This window comes from Rhea americana, unplaced genomic scaffold, assembly GCF_003343005.1.
Source record: "Rhea americana isolate MKP2758 unplaced genomic scaffold, rheAme1 scaffold_0, whole genome shotgun sequence".
In the NCBI taxonomy this organism is placed as follows: Eukaryota; Metazoa; Chordata; class Aves; order Rheiformes; family Rheidae; genus Rhea; species Rhea americana.
Window position 1 is genome coordinate 6,090,760 of NW_028185037.1, and position 20,757 is coordinate 6,111,516.

The window sequence follows — 20,757 nt, forward strand, 5'->3', positions numbered from 1 at the left end:
GGTACGGAGGGCGGCAGCCTAGGGCCCCGCTCACCGTTGTCGCTGTCGTAGCCCCACAGGGACTGRGCCATGGTCTTTCTGCCCGCGCCTCGGCACCTCTTTTCCCCAGCTCTCGCAGCGCGGTAGCTTCGCCCTCCTYCCCCGGGGCTTTTTATAGACTCCCGCGGCTTCACGACCTCCCCTGCGGCGGGCGGGGGGCGGTGCAGGAGGCTGTGAGGAGGTGGGCAGGCACCGGGGGCAGGCTGAGCCGCGCTGCCCTGCGCCCCCCCGCCGCCCCGCTGCCTCCGGCGTGGGGAGAGGCAGGGAGCTGGGGTCCCCCGGGCCCTTCCTGCTCCAGGAGCACGTTTAATCCCACACGAGGAGAAAACCATCGATTTAAACCAAATTCTCATGCTCATTTGCGAGGCAGAGAGATGCTAATGTCACTCAATAGTCATTTTATCCATGTCCTGTAAAATGTCTCAGTCTGCCCTGCCCCGAGGAGTCCAAAGGAAGGGACTGCTTTGCACTGAYGCCCCAGTGAGAGCGGCAGGGTGCCAGCCAGCCGCTGCAGAGGGTGMGGGGCTTGCCCGCCTGCCTCAGGGTCCCACAGGTAGAGATAGGGACATGGGCCAGGCAGCAGACTCTGGCRTGGCCAGCAGGAGCAGGGGGCTATGGCTCCAGGGGCAGCAGGACTGTGATGTCGCTGACACAGGGCCATGACAGCTCCCCCGCTCTGCCACTGTTGTGGGTCTCTGAAGCCCCACCACCAGGGCATGCGGTGGCCTGGCTGCAGCTGCCCCTCTGCGTGGGCTGGGGCAGTGCACAAGGAGCTTGCTCACACTTAGGGTGTGACTGCTGCTCTGTTTGTTTGTCACGCTTGGCAGTCCCTCTCCAGCCTTTCAAGGCTCGAGTGGCAGGAGAGGCATGCAGTGCTGGAATTACCTCCTGGGGAGTTAACCTGCCCAGCAAACCACAGGAGCCAGCCAGATGGGAATGCAATACCCCAGCAAGGCAGAGCCTGCAATACTTTCCCCTCTTCATGTGCAGCAGAGCTGTTCTGAAGCTGAGTTTGRATAAGCACCCAACACAAATGCACTACAGAGCTCTGTCTCACTGGTTTTGTGTATAGCCTGAATTCCCATATTAGCAACTCATAAAGACATTATGTCTGCCTAAAAGGCTATCTCTTCATCTCCAAAATCAATGCTTTATGTAAAGCTAGCCTTTAACAACTTCCGAGAAGACCATACCTTGTTATTATGTCAAATTCAGATTTGATTTTGTTGAGCTGATTCTCATTTATTCAGGGAGCTTTACAACAAGTTGAGTGCAAAACTACACACATCTGCTAGCTTGCTGTTCATCCTGCAAGTGATTCACCCATGTGGGCACACAGAGCCTAAACCCACACTGAGGCCGAACTCCAAAGTACAACTCTTTACAACTGTTTAGTCTGCTAGCATCCAGTGGAAAAGAATGTGAATGAGGCATAACTGGTGGAAATTCAGACTGGATCCATCATAGGATATGTCTCTGTGTGGAGAGAAATCAGAACAGAGGGTGGTATTTCATCCCCCTGAGCAAAAGCAAGCATTTGTCATATTAGTAAGCTTACAAATCTGTATTTCAGTCAGGAAAACAGCTACTTTTCAGATGATGGAGAAGTAGTAATCACTATGGCTCTGATAGTTGGCTTTGTATCTGTACATAGTCAAAGCTTCTTTCAAATACTAACTTCACCACAATCTCCCATGCCTTCCTCACTCCATGTTATGGCTACTACAATCAAATCTACCTCAAGCTAAATCTACCTCAAACTACTTGCCTTGAGCTGGATAGTACCTCAAGCTAAATATTTTGGAGTCTGCCAAGAGGCATTGTGAGTTGCAGCAAAGTTGTTCAAATGCTCCATGTTCCCTGTCAGCACCAGAAAGTAGCATGAAACCAGATCTGCAGCTCTGAGACTCCGGAAGTTGTACCCCAATCTATTGGTGGGGTACAGGAAAAAGATTCAGAAGCTACAGCAYAGATCATAGGATTAATCTAGTTGTGTTTTATATCCCACAACCAGCTGGAAGGAAAGGGTTACACTTCTAGTTATATTGCCATTCTAATAAATAACTAAATTTGGACTTTATTTAGGGTAGCTACAATGGCTTCTTGGAAGTTACTTGTTTAGTAAACCATCTCGTCTATATACACCCTGTCTTTTTCTTGCTTGGGAGTGAATCAGAAGTAAAACATATTTTCCTCAAATGATGCTCRTCATATGAAAGCTGTGTGAGACTTTGTGGACAAATGGCCTGATGCCCTTCTAGGGCTGACCAGGCAGAACATGACACAGAGCAGACCTCAAAAAGCCTCTAAAGGAAATAGAAAATAGAAATATCAGATCTAGAAATATCAGATAATACATATGTGCTGATTTTTATATTTGGCAGTAGCATAGATATTAAATCCTATTCACAACCAGACACAAATCATTTGCCAAAACAAAGTAGTGCATGAATTGAAGTGCTCTTGTAAACACACAAAACTTGTGAAAGTGAGCCCTACTGCTATAGCTGTGACTACTTCCCTGATGTCTGCAGGTATTTTTCACCTTGCTTGCTGACTGCAAACATGAGTTAAAGTACATTAAGAAACTTCACCAAATTAAAATTATAAAGGTTTTATATAGTGTCTTTATATATAAAACTGTGTATCTTATCAGACTGAAACACATACATCCACAGAGGTACTTCTTGTCATCTTTAAAGATACAAATACATGCTCATCGTAAAAGTCTCCTTATAAAATTTAGTTCTTCATATCTTATTTAGGCAGAATTAAATTAAGAAAATAATACGAAATGATTTAGAAATGACAGTACGAAAAATAACTTTTGCTTTTAAAAGAGAACTCTTTTAAACAAAAGAAAACGTACTCTTTGTCATCAATCAAATGAATAATGTCACATTTGTTTGTAAGGACAGGCATATAAAATTGACACCTGTTGCAATTTTAATTCAGAAAGCTTAGTCATTAATCCTTTTGAAATGGTTTCTACCTCATCTTGTTAGACAGAAACATTTATGAGCTCATGAAATTCTAATTGGAGCAGCTTATTTTCTGCCTGTATAAACAGACAGCTTTAGTAGGTTTGTTTATTGAAGGCTCAGAGGGACGTATAATCAATTTCATATATACAAAAAATGCTTACTGCAGCCATTTATGGAGGTAAGGACGTGATTTGTATTACACATAAAAAGATGCAAGCCAGCTCTTTCACTGATGTTTCAATTTGCTGTTCTGAATGAGAATTTGCAGTCTTCTCTACTAAGGAGTCCCACAGCTACAGCAAAAGTCTTCATAATTTAGCTTTCCAGTGAGCTTTACCTGATTCTATTGCACACACAGAGGAAGCTCTTTGTCAGCTTTTGCACACTGCATCTTCTAGGCACTGATTTACATACAAGTGACAAATGCTAGGATCAGCACTGTAATTACTTGGAGTCAGCCCCAGACACTGAGTCATATCASAGTGTTTCACTGACTTTTTGCTGCTATTCTTTTGCTTTTGCTTTCATCATCAAAGATAGAACAAAAATAGAAAATGTAGTACTTAACATTATTATGTAAGTTTCATAACATCTCTTTCTTTAGGAAGTAAATACTTCTGTCGTGGAAAAGCCATTATGATTAAAAATGTCCAATATTCTAAACATCTAAGAAGAACAGAGTTATCRAGTACATTCACAGCTGTGTTGAAATGCTTTGTTTATTTTTCTAAAACTTTGACACATAGAAGGTCAATGTACATCTGAAATAGCAAAAGCGAGAGAGTAACAAGATCAGTTTAGGTCATTTGTGAAAAACAAGCTTTTCTGCCTACCCAGCTGCAAAATTACTCCCTCACAATACTGCAGTTTCCTACTAATAAAACGTCTTCCAGTATCCTCTGAAAAGAGTATTATACCCATTTTTCAGGTGGAGAATTGAGGTACAGAATTTTTAATGATGGCACACATAAAAGTAGTCCTACATCTCTTAMATGCTTTTTAAAATCCAGTTTGAGGTTGTTTTATCTGTGAGTACATCAGAGTACAAAACAGCAGGGAATCCAAGGTGGGTCCTCCTTAATCTCTGCCTCAATCAGGAGGTTACTGTCCCTCAAGAACGTAATGCAGTAATACTCAGTTCTAGCACTGTGGGAGCTCATGGAGCTCGTAGCAAACCAACATTTGGTTCATCAGAAAGATAAAGATTTGAGAATTCAGAGAAACAAAAGTAAGAGGAAAAAAGTGAATGGTCAATCAAGCTGACCAAAGAGAATGTCAGATTTCAGCAGCATCATTAATGGTTGGGTCTAAAAAGCATTAGTGAAGTTCATTTGTGATTCTACAGTTACTTGCAGAAGGGAAATTGTGCGTTTGTTCCAACTATTCTGATTTTGTTCTTACAGGTAGATGTGATCTGAGTGTCAACTGGAATCATAGAATCATAGAATCAGTAAGGTTGGAAGGGACCTCTGGAGATCATCTAGTCCAACCTCCCCACTCACCTAGAGCATGGTAGACAGGGTTGCATCCAGGCGGGCCTTGAATAACTCCAGAGAAGGAGACTCCACAACCTCTCTGGGCAACCTGTGCCGGTGCTCTGTCACTCTCACAGGGAAGAAATTCCCCCTCACATTCAGGCGGAATTTCCTGTGGTTCAGTTTGTGTCCACTGCCTCTAGTCCTTTCGCGTGAGACAACTGAAAAGAGTTTGTCCCYRTCCCCTTGACACCCTCCCTTCAGGTACTTGTACACATTGATCAGACCCCCCCTCAGTCTTCTCTTCCCCAGGCTGAASAGGCCCAGCTCTCRCAGCCGTTCCTAATAGGGCAGGTGCTCCAGCCCTCTGATCATCTTTGTAGCCCTACGCTGGTAGCTACGTGAAGCACAGGCTGAATAAATACTAAACCTGGCTTCTCTTACACTCCTTTTATGGAAAGGTCCCATAATATTGCACATACAGTATGATTACAGGCAAATCTCAGTTACTTTGTCTGCATTCTATTTTTYAGTCAGGACTCAGTAGAAAGTAAGCCACATAAAATGAAAAGCGAGTTAATTAAAGAATGTTGCTAATGTATTAGCTTTGAAAGATGGTTGACAGCTTCCTATCACTGCTGTATCTGTAAATACATAATATCCAGTAGTAGTAGGATCCAATCACTGCTGGAGTAAAACAGCAGTCTTCATGATAAACTGCTTCTCTTTTATGCTAATAAAGTCACCCATGCAAAATGGGCAAGTACATGCATCACACATTCATGTAATCAAAGAGAAATATAGGGGATAAAATGTAGACAAAACTAAGAGGTTTTAACCTGCACACATTGTAGATACACGCTTGTCTGAAGCTGGTACCCAATGACAAGATCACAGTTTATTTCCAAAGCTTTTCAGAATAAGTCAAATGTGATCCTGTCAGATACATAACTAGTAAATTACTATTCATCCAAAAGAGATCTTGCAAATCTGTCACCTAAAAGGAAGATTGAAACAGAGGGACAAGTGCTAATAAAAGTCCTGTAGATGTGGGACACTTTCTGTTGGATGTACCATTCAGATGCAGTGTTCATCTCTGCCAAGTAAACAACATGCACAATCTTGCTTATCTCACTCATAAAAATAACTTAACTGAAATCAAAGACAGTTTGTTTGGGTAAGGAAAGGACGAATAAGCAGAGTCTGGAAAATGGCTCAGAACTGTGGCTTTACCCAGAGCACACAAAGCACATATGGAAGAATGATGTGTGGAAAAGTGACTTACAGCAGCTTTGGACTCCTCCAGTCATGGCCGGCTTGGCCAATACCTTGACATAACTAGAACATCCAAAGTGCTGCTCCACCTCAGTAGGTTAATTTCCAGCAGTCTCCAGAGGCAAACATAACAGCTAAGAATGGCTGCCTGTAAGGGGACACAGAAGTAAATATACCAGCAGGATGTAATTCAAGAATTCCCCTGCTCAAAGTTAAGCTTTCCAGGTTCCACCGTGCTTAGGGCTATTTCACATGGGTGATTTCATACATGGGGCTTTACCGGAGCACACAACGTGCCCACAGTGAGAACATTGTTAAGTGAGCAAGAGTATTTATTCAGTCCTTATGGTCAATCTAAATATAAAATATCTTCCATTATATTTAATAGCTTGTGGAAGAAAACAATACAGCAGAAAGGAATCTGATAATACAAAATATGGAAGGGGCAGCAATATTTTTTGACATATTGCACATTGCATTCCAGGCAGTACAAGAAAGGCATGTCACATTGCTTTTGATTGAGGGATGCCATGGTGGCATGCCACAGCCAAAAAGCCAAATTGTCATATGTCTTCCAGTCCACTGAGATGCATGCCATGCTATGGAAAACATTGTAGGCATGAATGGAAACCCCCATTAACAGCCAGGTCTTTGCTGGAAGATCTGCCAAAGGAGAAAGGAGAAACATATTGGGTCAGTTTGGTTGTTTTTATACAACATGAGTTATTCAGCTACATTTACTTAATTAAATGAGGAGCAGAATCTAGCACATCTAGACAAACATTAGGCAGACTTTTAATGTCTATTTCTATTTCAGGAGGCCTATAATTCAGCAATGTGTCTTCAAATCTCTTTCTAGCAGCTCACTTGCAAAATCCCATCATTCTCATGCTATAGTTCAGAACGTACATTGCCATTTGCAGAGCTTCTATTTAGTCCATGAGAGACAATAAACACGAAAACAGTAAAACAGAGTTCAGATTTAGCAAAAGAAACCAAAATATAAGCAAGATTTTTTTGTGACAGTCTGTTAAAGTGAACGTGGTACTTAAAAGAGTATCAGTAGCAAAAAAATGTAGTAAATTTATTAAGCATCACATACAGATCTGGTAGAACAAAAATGTACTGCCTGTGTAAGACACATCTTCCAAACTGCAGGAAGATGACTCTCCTAGTTTTCTCACAGGAATTTGCTTGTATGGCATTCACACTGAAATCCAAATCTGAGTTGGGCTGTCTACTTTTATACACACTGGCACAGTCAGACTTGAAATAATCCAAGTATGAGAATCTGACCTGTAGTATTTGCTTTTATAAGCTTTGGACGTGTCCATTTGGAAATTCCAGCAGATTGGCAACTCCATTTTATCAAGGTAGAGCTTAATGTATGACCTTCATTTTAAATGGCAGTAACATCCACCTGAGAGCGGTTCTAACCAAACCACAGAAATGTTAAGATGAGGCTAGGAGAGTTAGTAAGATATGGACCCAGAGCTTTGTGTAAAACACTTTAGTGATATGTATAGACTAGTTAATGATGCAGAAAATCAGAAATATTTTATACATATTTTCTAGTAAGATCCATCTTCCTTAAAGAGCATTTTGTAAGAAAATCACTAGATGTATTTCCCTTGAAATATGCCCTCTGCAGGCAGAAGAGATTTCAGTCCCTAATCATCTTCCAAAAATCCCTAGAGGTGCATGTGTCCCAAAGCCCTGAGAAAATCATTCCTTATGAATCCATATAATTTGTGCACTTCTAAAGGTCAGAGCCCAGCATCCCATTTCTGTCAACACTTGTGGTTCTGTTCCCTTTAATGGAGTTAAGATTTTACTCTGACACCACAAAACAGCTTAGAAACTTTGAAAGTATCATCTCTTAAGTCAGAAGAGGATAAATTGGTGTTTTGAAGTATAAACATTATATAAGGCAAGTGTTAGGAATATGTATTTATAAATGAGTCAGTATAAGGAACCTCATCTGCGTCAAATACAGAAATTTCAGCAACATGAAAACATGAAAAGTCTTCAGAGACTGAGAACAGTTTAAGGAAAATAGTAGTACATAAAAAAGATCTTTCTGACAAACCCCACAAAAACACACTAAAAGAATGATATGCAAGTGATCCTGGGACATAATTTGTAAAAATCTATTACAAGATTCAGTAATAGAGATTTTGCAGTTGGTACACCATTTTGCAATTGGAAATACAAAATTTCCAATTTTGTTTTAGGTTTATGGGCAAAATCCCTGGAATCCATTCTCTATATTTTAAGTCTCCATTTCTGTTCAATTTATACAGATGCATATGCATGGTCTCCTCTACTATATTCAGCTTTCTTTAGTAGACCCCTTACAAGCTTGGGCTATGGATTTTGCAACACATCTGCACTTTAAAGTTGCTAATGTAGCTAACTGAAATGCTGTTGATCTGACAGTTTAGCATGTACAACAATCAATCTAGCACAAAAGATTTTGCTATTTTTTCTCCTCCACTCCAACCCTTCTATATCTTTCTGTTCCTCAGACTCCTTTTTTCAGTTTTTATTAACTTTCTCCATGATTTTATTCTCCATTCTCTACAAATGTTTCACTTGCCCAATCCACCTCTACATTATAGATTTTGAAAAAATCTTTTCTCCTGAGTTGATGCCAAGACTTTGAGTTTTGATGGTAGATGCTAGATATATTTTATGTGATTGAACCACAGGCAGCTAGCTATTCAAACCTGATAGCCGTCTTAGTGCACTACCCACATACCAACATTAGTGCAGAAGTACAGAAATACTTTTGAAATACAGAGCCAAAGCACTCAGAACGTTTCAGAACTAAGCTCTTAACTCCTGACCTGAAATATGTGTCAGTGCTACCTATAAAGGCAGTAAACATATCAGTATACATTTTGGATACTTTACTGGAAACGTTTTTACTTGTAAACCATATATGTCAATATGGAACTGTTCTAGGCAAGGACAGAATATGTTCTAGCACAAACACTCGCATCTTCGTAACTTATCTGCAAAGAAGACTATAAAGGATCTTGATACGATAAGTTAGGAATAAGGAAATTTATGCTTCATGCTCACAGGAATAATAGTGACTACTGTTATTTTGTGTTGCACTCAAAGGATTTTTGGAAAGAGTAACAGCATCATTCCAAGGAATGACCAGAGAGGTGCCCTCTGGTATTAACTGCAGCTTCTGCAACTATAGTGATGGTCATGTTTATAATCTATACATGAACAACTATGTAATTGTGACAATTTGTTAAGTTACAATCTACAAGCAGCATGCTAGGTGGAAGGAACAGCAGATTACATATTGACAACAGCTTGAAATTTATGCTAATATTTTTCCAGCCTGCTTCCCAAAGGAAAGACCTAGGTATTTGTCTAGCGAGTTTCACTGTTCATTCTTTTTCTGTGTGCCTCTAACTGGGCACTTTCTCAGTCTTAGCTACATGCTTTTTCAAAGATACTCTGCAGAAATTATAGCAAAGTATTTGGAGGCGTTAGACATGGAAAATATTTTTATAATCTTGCATCACTATACCTTTTCTGACAGAGGCAATGAACCCGGTGTTTCAATTATAGATCTTACACACACAACTGGGCAACAAGCCTACAATTTTCATCTGTGTATTCCAGGACCAGTAGCATTTGTTTAGCTATAAATTCAGAGATGCTGCTGGGAAAATGCATGCCATGATTAAGATCTTTTTCAAAATAGTTTAATTCAAATAATTGCTTTCCAGTTAAGCTCCAGAGACTAAAGCTAACAAAATGTGATAAAATTAGGAATACTTGATGAGAAATCGAGAAGGGAGCTTATGCTACTGTACTGATTCTTTGTCTTCCAGTTCAGCAGCAATGTTAACATCAAGTCTTACCACAGGATAAAATGAGAGGTGGATGTTATGGAAGAGAACATTATGGTCATGAAATGTATGTCTTTCCTCTTTCACCTGGAATGTTTAGCATTAATTTGCCAAAGCAACAGAAAAGTACAAGACAAATCTTGACTTTCTCCAGAGATGAGGACAGATGACTTACCCACCTCTAATCTGTGTCATTTTATCTTCTGAAAATATTAGACTGCAAAGGTAGAGACAACAACATGTGGACATGTCTTCATTTTCTAGTAACAAATTTGCACACACAAAAACACATACACTTGCATAACCAAAATATGTGTGCAAATATATACAAGATACTTCTTAATACTACATCATGAGCAACAAAAAATACAAAATTTAGAGTGAATATTAGTGTCACCAGAAATACTATCATAAGTCAAATTCTCTGAATTAATAATGTCATGCACTGTTTGCTAACAGAAAACTAAAAAAAAAAGTAAGAAAAAGAGTGAGTTAATACAATTTTTAAATTCAGTGTTATCATTGGCATCATTTTCATTATTTAGTTTTAATTTTTTTAAATAAATTCAATTTGAGTATATGTTGTTATCTAAAATGAAAATGAATATATCAAAACAAAATGTTTTACTTTCTAGTATTTTTTCCATTTATTTTAATAATACCTATCACCAGATTCAGTTCAAACTCGCTGATCAGAAACTGCATAAAATATTTGCATGAAAAATTTTGCTCAGCTCTGTTCTCAAGTTGGCTGCTACAAACCTCAGAGAACTATATAAGATTCCAAATAGGTTTATCATTTTATGTACACCAAATGCAAGAAGGTCAGAGAACTCCACGCATCTGCAGTTGCAGGTTACATCTGTACTGCAAGCTGTCCAAGATTAGGCTTAATTCTTACCAAATCATCTAATCACTCCCAGAGTTTCTGTAATAATTTCCAAAGGGTACATTCATGTTCTGCATATCAGACAATCTACTCTGCAATCTAGAGTTCCAGAGTTCAAATCTCAAACCTCTTCCTTTAGAAGACATATGACATCTACAGCTTTCCTGAGCTGCCCTAGGCTGCTGGCAGAGACTGTCAACTAATTGCTGCTGACTCAGATCAAAGACGTTTTCAGCACGTAGCTAGCTACCAGGAGAAAATATTCATCTCAATAAACACCTGAAAGGGATACTGCAAATTCTACTGTTTTGGCTACTGAAGCAAGAACATCCACCACTAAGGTTACCCAACTAAGCTCTCACAGGGCTATGTCACCATATCAGTTACATGGAAAAGCAAAATATGAAACCCAGAGAACAGGTCACTCCTCCAAGGAGCTGAGCAGTATCGCAGCTTCCCAGTCACTGGCTCCTCCTCTGACAGCCCCATTCTTCCACAGGGAGATTTCTCCAGAAAGCAAGAAGAAGCACTTCTGAAGGAGAGCTCCTTGGATGTGACACTGAACCTTCAGGAAACCTTAGGCAATCAGCTCAAGACATCCTAAGGAATATGCTTGTGAAGCCATGGGTGATCTCACACAGGTGGACATGTACCAGCTGGAGCTTCCTCCACAGAGCACTACCTGCTGTGTTTGCTGCCATGTGTGTGGCTGTGGTGAGGAACTGACAAGATTTCATGATGAATGGCAAAATAATTTTTAGTGAAGGGTCTCTTCAGCTTCTCAAGGTCTGATTAAGTTTGTTTATGGTGGAATGACCTCAAATGCTGCTCTTCTCCCTTCTCTGTTCTAGTTTGAATATGGTCATCAGGCATGAAAAAATGTAAGATAAGAAAATTTCTTGCAGTTTCGCAATACTGCTTTATCGGTTCTCACACAATTGGACTGCCATTTGTTCCTCAGATGTATTTCTTTTAATACCTTGTCATCCACTTGCATTGTGTAAAAATATTTTATCCTTAAATTACAGTTTGTAAAAACAACAAACTAGAAGGAATGAAGCTTCTCCTGAGAACTGTGCATCCTCTTGAATGGAGAAATTCTGTCAGTAATCTATCAGTGTTAAAAGTGCCAGGAATCTGTTCTGTTTTTGCAACCCCCCCCCCCCAAAGAAAACTCACTTGTGGTAGACAGAAGATATTTTTTCGGTCAGAGATCCTATTGCACGATTAGTGTTTCCGCAGAGTGAAATCATTGCATTTGGGAGAAGTGTGGGTAGTAATATTTTATCTTTATAAATAAGTTTAGTTTTATTAATGATTTTACGGAGTACTCCAGATTGTCTTGTACTCAAACATGAAAAAGATTTACGTAATCACCACCATCTGAGCATCCAGTGCATTGTTCTCAAGCTTTTATTCTACTTGTCTGAGTTTAACAAAGGTCCATGTTTAACCACTTTTGTCCATTAAAAACCCCCTGTAATCGTGACAAAACATTATGCTCAAATATAGTAAAATAAAAGTCTACCTAAACCACACAAATAAATACAAAGAATTCTTTTTAAATTACTAGATACATTATCCATGAAATCAGCTAACCTTTATCCAATACAATCTCTAAAATTAGTCAGCATTTAAGCTATTTCTATGCGAACTAGTAGAGCCTTAAAAAAACCCAAACAAACAGTATCTTAAGTCTCTTTTTAGCATCAGTATATTTCACAATATTTCATTGTGTACAGGACATCCTCTCGATTGAATCCTGCCAAAGCTACCAGTTTTGACAGTAGTCTACTGCTTTTGATAATAGTGTATAGTCTTCTTACTTTGTGTGGTAAACTGCTAAGCTTATGTCTATTAACACTCACTATTAAGCATCCTAAAATTCCAGAAAGTGGAAATTTTGGATGTACGGAGTAAACTGATATACATGTGTATATGTACCACCAGTCTGTGATTATTTCCTTGTCTATGTAGCTGACATTTGGAAGTGCATGTGGAGATCAGCAGTGCAGTATGTGTGCAGCAGCTTAACACGTAGCCTATGCAATGTGCAGAGGAGCTTTAGGCTAACACCTGGCCCACTGGAGTTTTGTTTTGTCTTTGGTGGGATTTTTTGTTTTGTTTTGTTTTGTTTTTAGGAGTGACAGCTTACTAAAATCCTCATACCATGGAATAGAATGAATCCTGTGGAACCATTAATTGTCTTTGTCTCCTTATCCTGTTTTGAAGGGTTTTCTAATTGCATTCAGCCCATATTGATAGTCCTCTCAATATGAAAATACCACAGGATGTGGTTCAGGATGCCCAAAGTCATATACCAAAGTGTTTCTCCATCAAAGGTATATATTTTAAGAGTCATGCCTATACACACAATCTGATCACAGGAGTGTTCCTAAACATGAGTCATTTAGTATTAAGAATATTTTCTTACTTTTCAGGAAAAATATGCATTAAACAAGAATTGATGTTTCTCCTTTGTAAATTGCCATTTTAGCACTGGAGACTCAGTCGAAGCAAGTAACATTCCCCTTCTTAGCATGCTTAAATAACCTCCAGTAGTGGAGCTGGATCGTATATCAAAATCTGGAAACATTTTACAAAGATCTGGATGCAAATACTATGAACTATGAGATTCATTTCCTTTAAAAGAAAAAAAAAAAGTATCTATTGATGCACTGCAGGAACTAAATAGCCAGCTCTGAACACAGCCGGCACTTGCATCAGTCACCTCTATTTCAGGTAAACCTAGGAAGCCAGATCCCCTCAGCGGAAGATGGACATTCAACAGTGGAACAGTTGTGGAATGGGACCTCAGACATTTATAATCGCATGAACATCATCTAATAAATCATCCTATAACATAAATCACTTCCTGTTCTTTCTCCTATAATCAAAATGTGTATTAAAAAAAGTTGCTATCAAAGATTATTTTGAGAAAATAAAGGATGTGAATAAAAACAGTATCTCGTAGTTGTGGAGTAGTCTTTTTTTAGATCCATTTACCGTAGGTGCTGTAAAACGGCTACTTTGGCCAGAACATATCAGATATTTCTGTCATCTGTCATCCAAACAGATCATGAAGTCTTAGCCTTGACTTAAGACTAAGATCTGCTGTTATTAAGATTTGCTTAAACAGTCACTTGGATATTCATTAAATCATTTCTTCTTATTGCCAAATAATTAAAGCTTTTGTTTGTTTAGTATGATGAGGAAGAAAACAGTAGTTACATGGAGTAGTGATATCCTGTCATAGTGACAAATCTGTGCTATGGAGGACAAAATGTAGGCAAGATACTCTGAAGCCATTCCCTGCCCCAAAAACCAGCAAAAAGGACTGCTGTAGGTAGGAAAGCCATCTAGCACACACACCCAGCCAAGAATAGCACTGAGGAATATGCAGAATTCTAAGTTTATAATCAGCTCTTTTGATTTCAGTTCAACTCCTCACCATACATGTCAACAGCAAAGGCCAAGGCAGCACTTTGCTGGCCCCTTATGAGGGAAAAGATCTCCCATATCCCTTTGCCCATCCTCTATGAGGATCTGAATAGTTGCATAGCTGTGTCCTCTGAAAACTTTTGGGAACAGAGAATGTGATCTACGCAGAAGGGACATCATCATCCTCCATCAGATTATTATATTGTTACTACAAATATTTTTAAATAATCAGTTAAATAGTAATGAGAACATTTCTGAAAAGAGTATATTTTCTTTTGAGAGGAAAGGGATTCTGTTTTCTTCAGCAATACAACTATTTTCTTAATAATTTACAGTACAGGTTACAGATTTTAGAAGTGTCATCTATAGACATGTAAATCAAATTAATACAAATTAATGACAATTAATTGTGATGTAATTTCAATTTCAAGTATATTCCAATATAATAGGAAAACAGTCCTTTAGAAATCAGAGCTTCATTAAAGGAAAAGTATTCATTGTAGTAAACTTAAAAGACTGTCCTAAGATAATGGCAGATGAGACTGTGTTTGTAAGATTTGTTTCCCTGTCTGCACTTACTACATGACACTTGATCTTACTATGGTATTGCACTTTGGAATGGAAAAAACCCAACAGTTTAGTTAGGCTTTTAGGAAGCATTAGCTAATTATAGCTTTTATAATCCATTTCATTTAGAAGTAGTCTCTTGTAATAGTTGAGATCATCTCTGTCTTGCAACATCCCACACAGTCACCTGCTGGATACCCTGTTTTTCCTACAAACATACCTCTCTGAACTCTCAATTCTATTAGCTTATCTTAAGCAAAGTTATACATTCTGGACTGTTTGCTGTTTACTTTATTCACATGATTGATTTCACCATAGATACAAATTCAGAGAACAGCCATTTATCCACACAATTTGTTTATCTTAATCCATTGTAATTTGTTTTTCTTAATCCAAATGTTATGAAATATAAGGATCATTGCTCAGCAATATTCCATATCCATAGATGATGTCAAAATCTCTGACTTATCCTCCTTATTCTTTAACTCTGTGTGCATTCTCTATACAACACCTTTTTAATTCCGATGCCTGATCACAAAAGAAAAACAAAAAAATTATCATTTTCTTGAAACTTAATATAATTCTCACCTAGTGATCCAATATTTTTTGCAGGAAAATATTTTATAACACTTCGGACAAAACTTCAATTCTGAGATCATAGAAAAATTCAAATTGGAAGGGACYCTGCAGGTTGGAAAGGACTTCAGGGAGTCATCTAGTGCAACCTCCTGCACAAGTAGCTACAGCTTCCCCAAAAATATTTCAGATATGCTTCAGAACTTATATGAAAATGGCATATTGTTAATTTAACTTGGCATATTGAGCTCACACATGCATGCAAAACTTATTCTGTTTCATTTCACTTATCGATACAAATTTTGGAAAGAAGTAGAAGAACAAGTGGTATCAGTAGAAAAAAACTCTGGATAGAAAAAATATATGTCTTGTGTGGTTGGCCACATAAAAAGAAATGTGCAGTGTTAATGCACAGGAACCGTCCAGGTAGATCATATGCTGATATTCAAAAAAATAATATTGAAACAGTAAGGGAAAATAGTATTTCTGAAGTCCAAAGTCTCATGTTAGATGAGGTTAACATCTCTAGAAGGACAACTGGTTCTAATGCAAAGACAACAACAATTTCAGACTGGACAATCAAGAAAACTTTCAGAGTACCACATCTGGTAAGGAAAATAGAGACCAGAAATTTTGTGGCTGCTGTATACAATTGCAGAAATAAAAAAATTAAAAAAAAAAAAAAAAAGGAGAGCCCATCTTCAGTTAAAATTAGCATCTCCATCAACTGTAATAGTATCAAAGAATAAAGTTTTTTGCTTTATTGCTGAAACATAAATTGCTAACATCAAACTGTGGTTTGATGATATCCAAGATATCCAAGTTATCTGAATCTGCATTAGAGATACTCAAGGCAAAGGAGGGAGCCACAGGCCAGAACACTTGTCCACCACATACATTTCCCTCCCATCTTACAGTATGTCTTCAGTACCAGTCTGGTCCCTTTTTATTTTGCACCTCTCAGATTTTTTTCTACATCCCTAACACTTCTTCAGTTCCTTCATTTTCCCATTGGCATCCAGGCATCCCTCCAAGGCTCTTCAAAATTTTCTGGTCGGGATCTAAATCACAGAACCCAAATATCTCTTATTTACAACTGTTTCCTTGGCACCTCAGGAAGCTGTCAGAGAGTATTAGAMACATTTATTGGCTAATTTAAGTGACTTCAATCTTTCACAAAAGAAGCACAAGGTAACAGTCAATATAAATAAGGACAAACATTTTAAGACACTACTATTGGGAAATATGAAATTATGGAAAACTGTAAAGAAATGTACAGAATTTGGATTCTTCACAGAACTAATAATTCATATTTTTGACTAGTTATCCCATCACGTATGGATTTTGTTCAGAGCTGAAGTGAAATAGATGGGAGACTTTTTTGGCAAATTGCTGCTTATTGGCTAGGCCTGGCAAATGAGTGTCCCACTGTTTTGKTTTTTTACTGAGAAAACAGACCTGGAAAAAAAAGGAAATAAATTCCTTGGGGTAGGGAAGTTAAATAGAGGAATGAAGCTTCAAGATGCTTCTCCATAGCATCCTCTTAGACTCCAAGAGGAAGGAGGTRGCCACCCACATCCCTGTTCTGTCAGCAGGCAGCAGCACAGGAAACGGTTTGGGGCAGGGGGTTCAGAGACATGGTTCAGGAAATGGTTCAGGGATGGGGGGGGGGTTGTCCTCAGGGTTGCTTCTTACTTAACTTTTCCAAAAAAGTAAGAGTGTGAACGTGTGGCTCTACAAGCATGCACTTCTCTCCCTTCAGGAACACTCGTGTGTTGTGCCTGTCTGTTGTTGAGCTGAGCTCAGCCCCCSGCTCCTTTCCTCCGTCTCAGTCTGTTTACATCATTTCAGGTTTTTAAGGCCATCTCTGCACAGAAAAGGGCTGGAAAACTTTTCTTTTTTTAAACTGGGACCCACAGTCTGCTCTGTTGACCTGAGATTTGCACAATTCTCTCTGATCCTTTGCCAGGAAGGACATCAGAGGTGGGGGAGGTTTTTGGTTTTCGTTTTGCATCTGTGAGAGGAATAGCATAGCTTGATAGTACTCAGCGTGATTTCATGATGACAGGGAAATGCAATATGTGGTTTCTCTAACCTGCTACAGATTTTAAAATACTGGAGGAAACAGGGTAAGCAGGTCTTATTTTTGACATTTTCAGGCTTCTGTCAGAAATTTGGGGAAGCTGCTATTCATTTAAGAATAGAATAGGTATCTATCAACTGTAACACTTCAGTTATTAAAAACACCAAATGCCTCAGCCCTGTTTAGCATCATGGACTCTGTTACATCCCAGGGGAAGTGCCAACAGTGAAGTACTCTTGTACTTTTACTCAATATATGTGGCTGCTGCAAATACCTTGCTCTGTTTCTATATAATTTGCATTAAATCCTGACCATTCAACACATTTCTGTATTTCTGGTTTACACAATRGGATTCCCAATTAGGATGCCTGTTATTTCCACCTCTGTAAGAACTATAAGCAGGATAAGGTGGATTGTTTTGTTTTGTGTTGTTTTTAATATGGATACACAAATAGGGTGTCTGTAAGTGGCAACATTGATCTAGTGGTTGTTATGGTGTACTCATGATTTCTGTGGCATTTCTGAAGTTATTTCTCTTTTTTAACAAATGTGATTTTTAGATTACAATTGTTCAGTCACAGGTTTCAGATTTTAAACAAGCCCTAGTGGAAAGGCAAAAGTACTGACAAATCAGCCTTTGCACCATCCGTGTTGCAGACATGCCATCAGAGGTGGACACATTTACAGTTTGTACTAAGTCTGTGAGATTTAATGTAGAGCAGTCAAATAGACTACACGGCTAGAACCATTATATCTTTAGAATGAATGTTAATGAAACTACATCTGTGATACATAAATATGTTTATTTGCATATGTACATATTTACTTTATACATTTGCAATAAAATCTACATACTTTACCTGTATTTCAGTACTCCCATAAGAGAAATACTTTCACAAAACAAAAGTCTTGCAACACTGAAATTATATTCCCTTCATATGACTTTATTATTTATAACTCTTTCTGTAAATTCAAGAAATTACAATAGAATCATTGCAGCCCTAACAGGTTCACAGAAACTATTTTTTGTGCACRCCACCAATGAGAATAGTAAAATTAAAAGATATGGCAAATTAAAGACAGAATAGCCATCCAGAAAACATTTCCAAGCCAAATATAGCCTTGAATCAAGGTCTAAGCAGGATTTGATGAAAAAGGTCCAACAATCATAAAATGAAGCTTTCAAAAGCAATATATCATTTGTTTTTTCACTGGTGTTTTGATGGAAGAGAGAGTTAGCTTTTTTTTTTTTTTTTTTTTTTTAAACTTACGCTTTCCGAAGAAATAATGAGTTTTCATGCTTTGTCACTGATGAAAGAAAAAACCTCTAAAAATGCTACCCCTCCTGTTTTTCATTATATGAGGTATAGCTCAGTCTCTTGGGAGACTAGAAACAAAAAATACTCACAACCAACCAATACAGCTTACAATAAAATTTAAACTTTCTGTAACAATTTAACAAAATTCCTAGCATCAAAAATTACTGTAAGGCAAAAAGTTTACTTTGTAGTTATGTTAGAAATGTCACTGAATTGTCCCATTTCACCCATGTTTCAGGTCGAAGGAGCACAGGCTTAATTTCTTTCTTCCTTCTGTTCAAGCAAGCAGCAGAGGGCACAGTTCACTGCCGAAAACCTTCAAAGCAGGAAGCTGTGTGACTATGCCTCATCCTGGCCAAAACTAAGTTTTCCATCTATTACAAGTGAAGCTTTGATTAAAATATCCAAAGCCAGTAATACAGCAATACATCTGAAGGAAGGGATTTGTGTTTCCTTATCTCTTCCACAGTCAATGGGGATAAATACACAAAACCGTGGGCTTTAGCTATGCCTAATTTGATTTCTAGAACATAAGTGTTATCATAGGTCACCGAAGTAATTATTTATTTTCTCTTTTTATTGAACTCCTAAAATTGAATACATTTGAAATAAAAAATACTGGTCACTTTGGACAAATGTCTCCACAAAMAGAGCTCAATTTGTTCACAAACAATGGCAGTAGCACGAGGCAAAGCTGTATTACAACTGCTCGGCAGCTCCTGCTGAAGGGCCCAAATCCTGAACATCTATCATGCAGATATCATTCAGCAGTTGCATAGCACAGAATTGTGATTTTCATCTTCTGGCCCCAAATCTTGGGGTCTATAAATTCTTTTTGAAAAGAAAGCCAACTAAAAGCAAGCCTGCTTTCAGCAGGCATAGATTTTCTATTTCTTTGCTGGTCAATGTATAAAGGCCTGGAAAACAAAGGCTTAAAAACCCTTAATACAGAGAAAGTAAAATTTGTCGTCATTTGTTACAGATAGAAGCCAGATTCACTCTGTTGCAGCTGTACATAATTCTTTCACACTATGGGATAGAATTAAAAAGGAGAAAAAGCACAGAATTGCTCCATTATTTCTAATACCAATTGCTTAATGCTGCACCAGTGTAAGTGCAAAGGCATATAACACATACTTATTACCATATCGTGCCTACCATATGAGGTTGCTTTTTGGGTGKTTTTTTTTTTTTTTTCCCTTCAGGTCTGTTTTTGTATTGAAATATATTAGGTCAAATTCAACAGATTCCGTGAATATGACATGCTTAATGACACTTGAAATGTTTTATTACTAGAAAATAGGGACTGAATAGGCTCAYTGAACATCTAGAAACAAATAAAAGGGGGGGATACGTCATTATTTGGGGAAAACATGTTTTCTTGGCTTCAGACTTTGGCTGTTCTCGTAACTAGGACAGGCAGTTACAGTACTGACAGTTTTATATTTTGCAGGTCTGTCTGCAAGTAAAAATAAAGAGATATATTGTCTTTCATCACTTGTAATTAAGTACTCCCTTAGTGTCAAGAACCTAGGGCTGTAGCTCATACCAAGTAAAGTTCTTCTGTAAAGGCGGCACTTTCCTGCACACGAAGGGAGGCTGGATTTGATCCTGAATGCACCAACCAGCTACAAATAAGCAAACTGGGCAGCATCTCTCCTCTTCCCAAACCCCGGAGTGAGAAGTACGTATAAGGTAATACGACACAACCCTCTGTGACCTGCTGTTTCCCACCTTCATGCCACAGGCTAGTATTTAGTTTGCGGCTTATTTTTATTTTTAAGGAGATCTCTCTGTCTTCATTCCTATGTCTGAGTCCTTATCCTGATATGTATTCAGGAGCTTGAATTATCACTAAATTTAAGCCTGAAGTGTCAGTGAAAGTTGAGAATACCCAGTATTGTGCACTGGGCCTGATCTTTCTCAGATCCAGCAATGCCTCACAGCTTGGGAACCTCCTTGTCCTCGTATTTAATGCCCAAACTTTCCCCACCTTGTAACATTCCTATCACTAGCGTATCTACAATATCAATAGGGGAAGATTATCTAATACCTTCTATTTAGTTTAATCTAATAACAATGATATATTGACCCTGCAAAAACAAACTAAAAATGAGCACTACAGAAGCTAATGAAGAATTTTTGAAACTTTTATTATTTACAAAAAAAGTCACTATCAAGATATGTAGTGTTTGACACTTCAGAAATGCAAAGTTTCCTTTACTTGTTCT

At 38.3% G+C, this 20,757-nt stretch overlaps 2 protein-coding genes across 2 annotated transcripts in view; one reads left to right on the top strand and one right to left on the bottom strand.

Annotated features, from left to right (window-relative positions):
* Positions 1 to 132, bottom strand: part of LOC146601988 (carbonic anhydrase 3-like) — a 10,808-nt gene extending 10,676 nt beyond the window's left edge. The window contains exon 1 of the mRNA XM_085314452.1: positions 35 to 132. Coding sequence (XP_085170578.1) covers positions 35 to 71 — 37 coding nt within the window. The 5' untranslated portion in view covers positions 72 to 132. The remainder of the gene's footprint in view (positions 1 to 34) is intronic.
* Positions 1 to 20,757, top strand: part of EMC2 (ER membrane protein complex subunit 2) — a 604,202-nt gene that overhangs the window by 163,310 nt on the left and 420,135 nt on the right. The gene's annotated exons all lie outside the window — the stretch shown is intronic.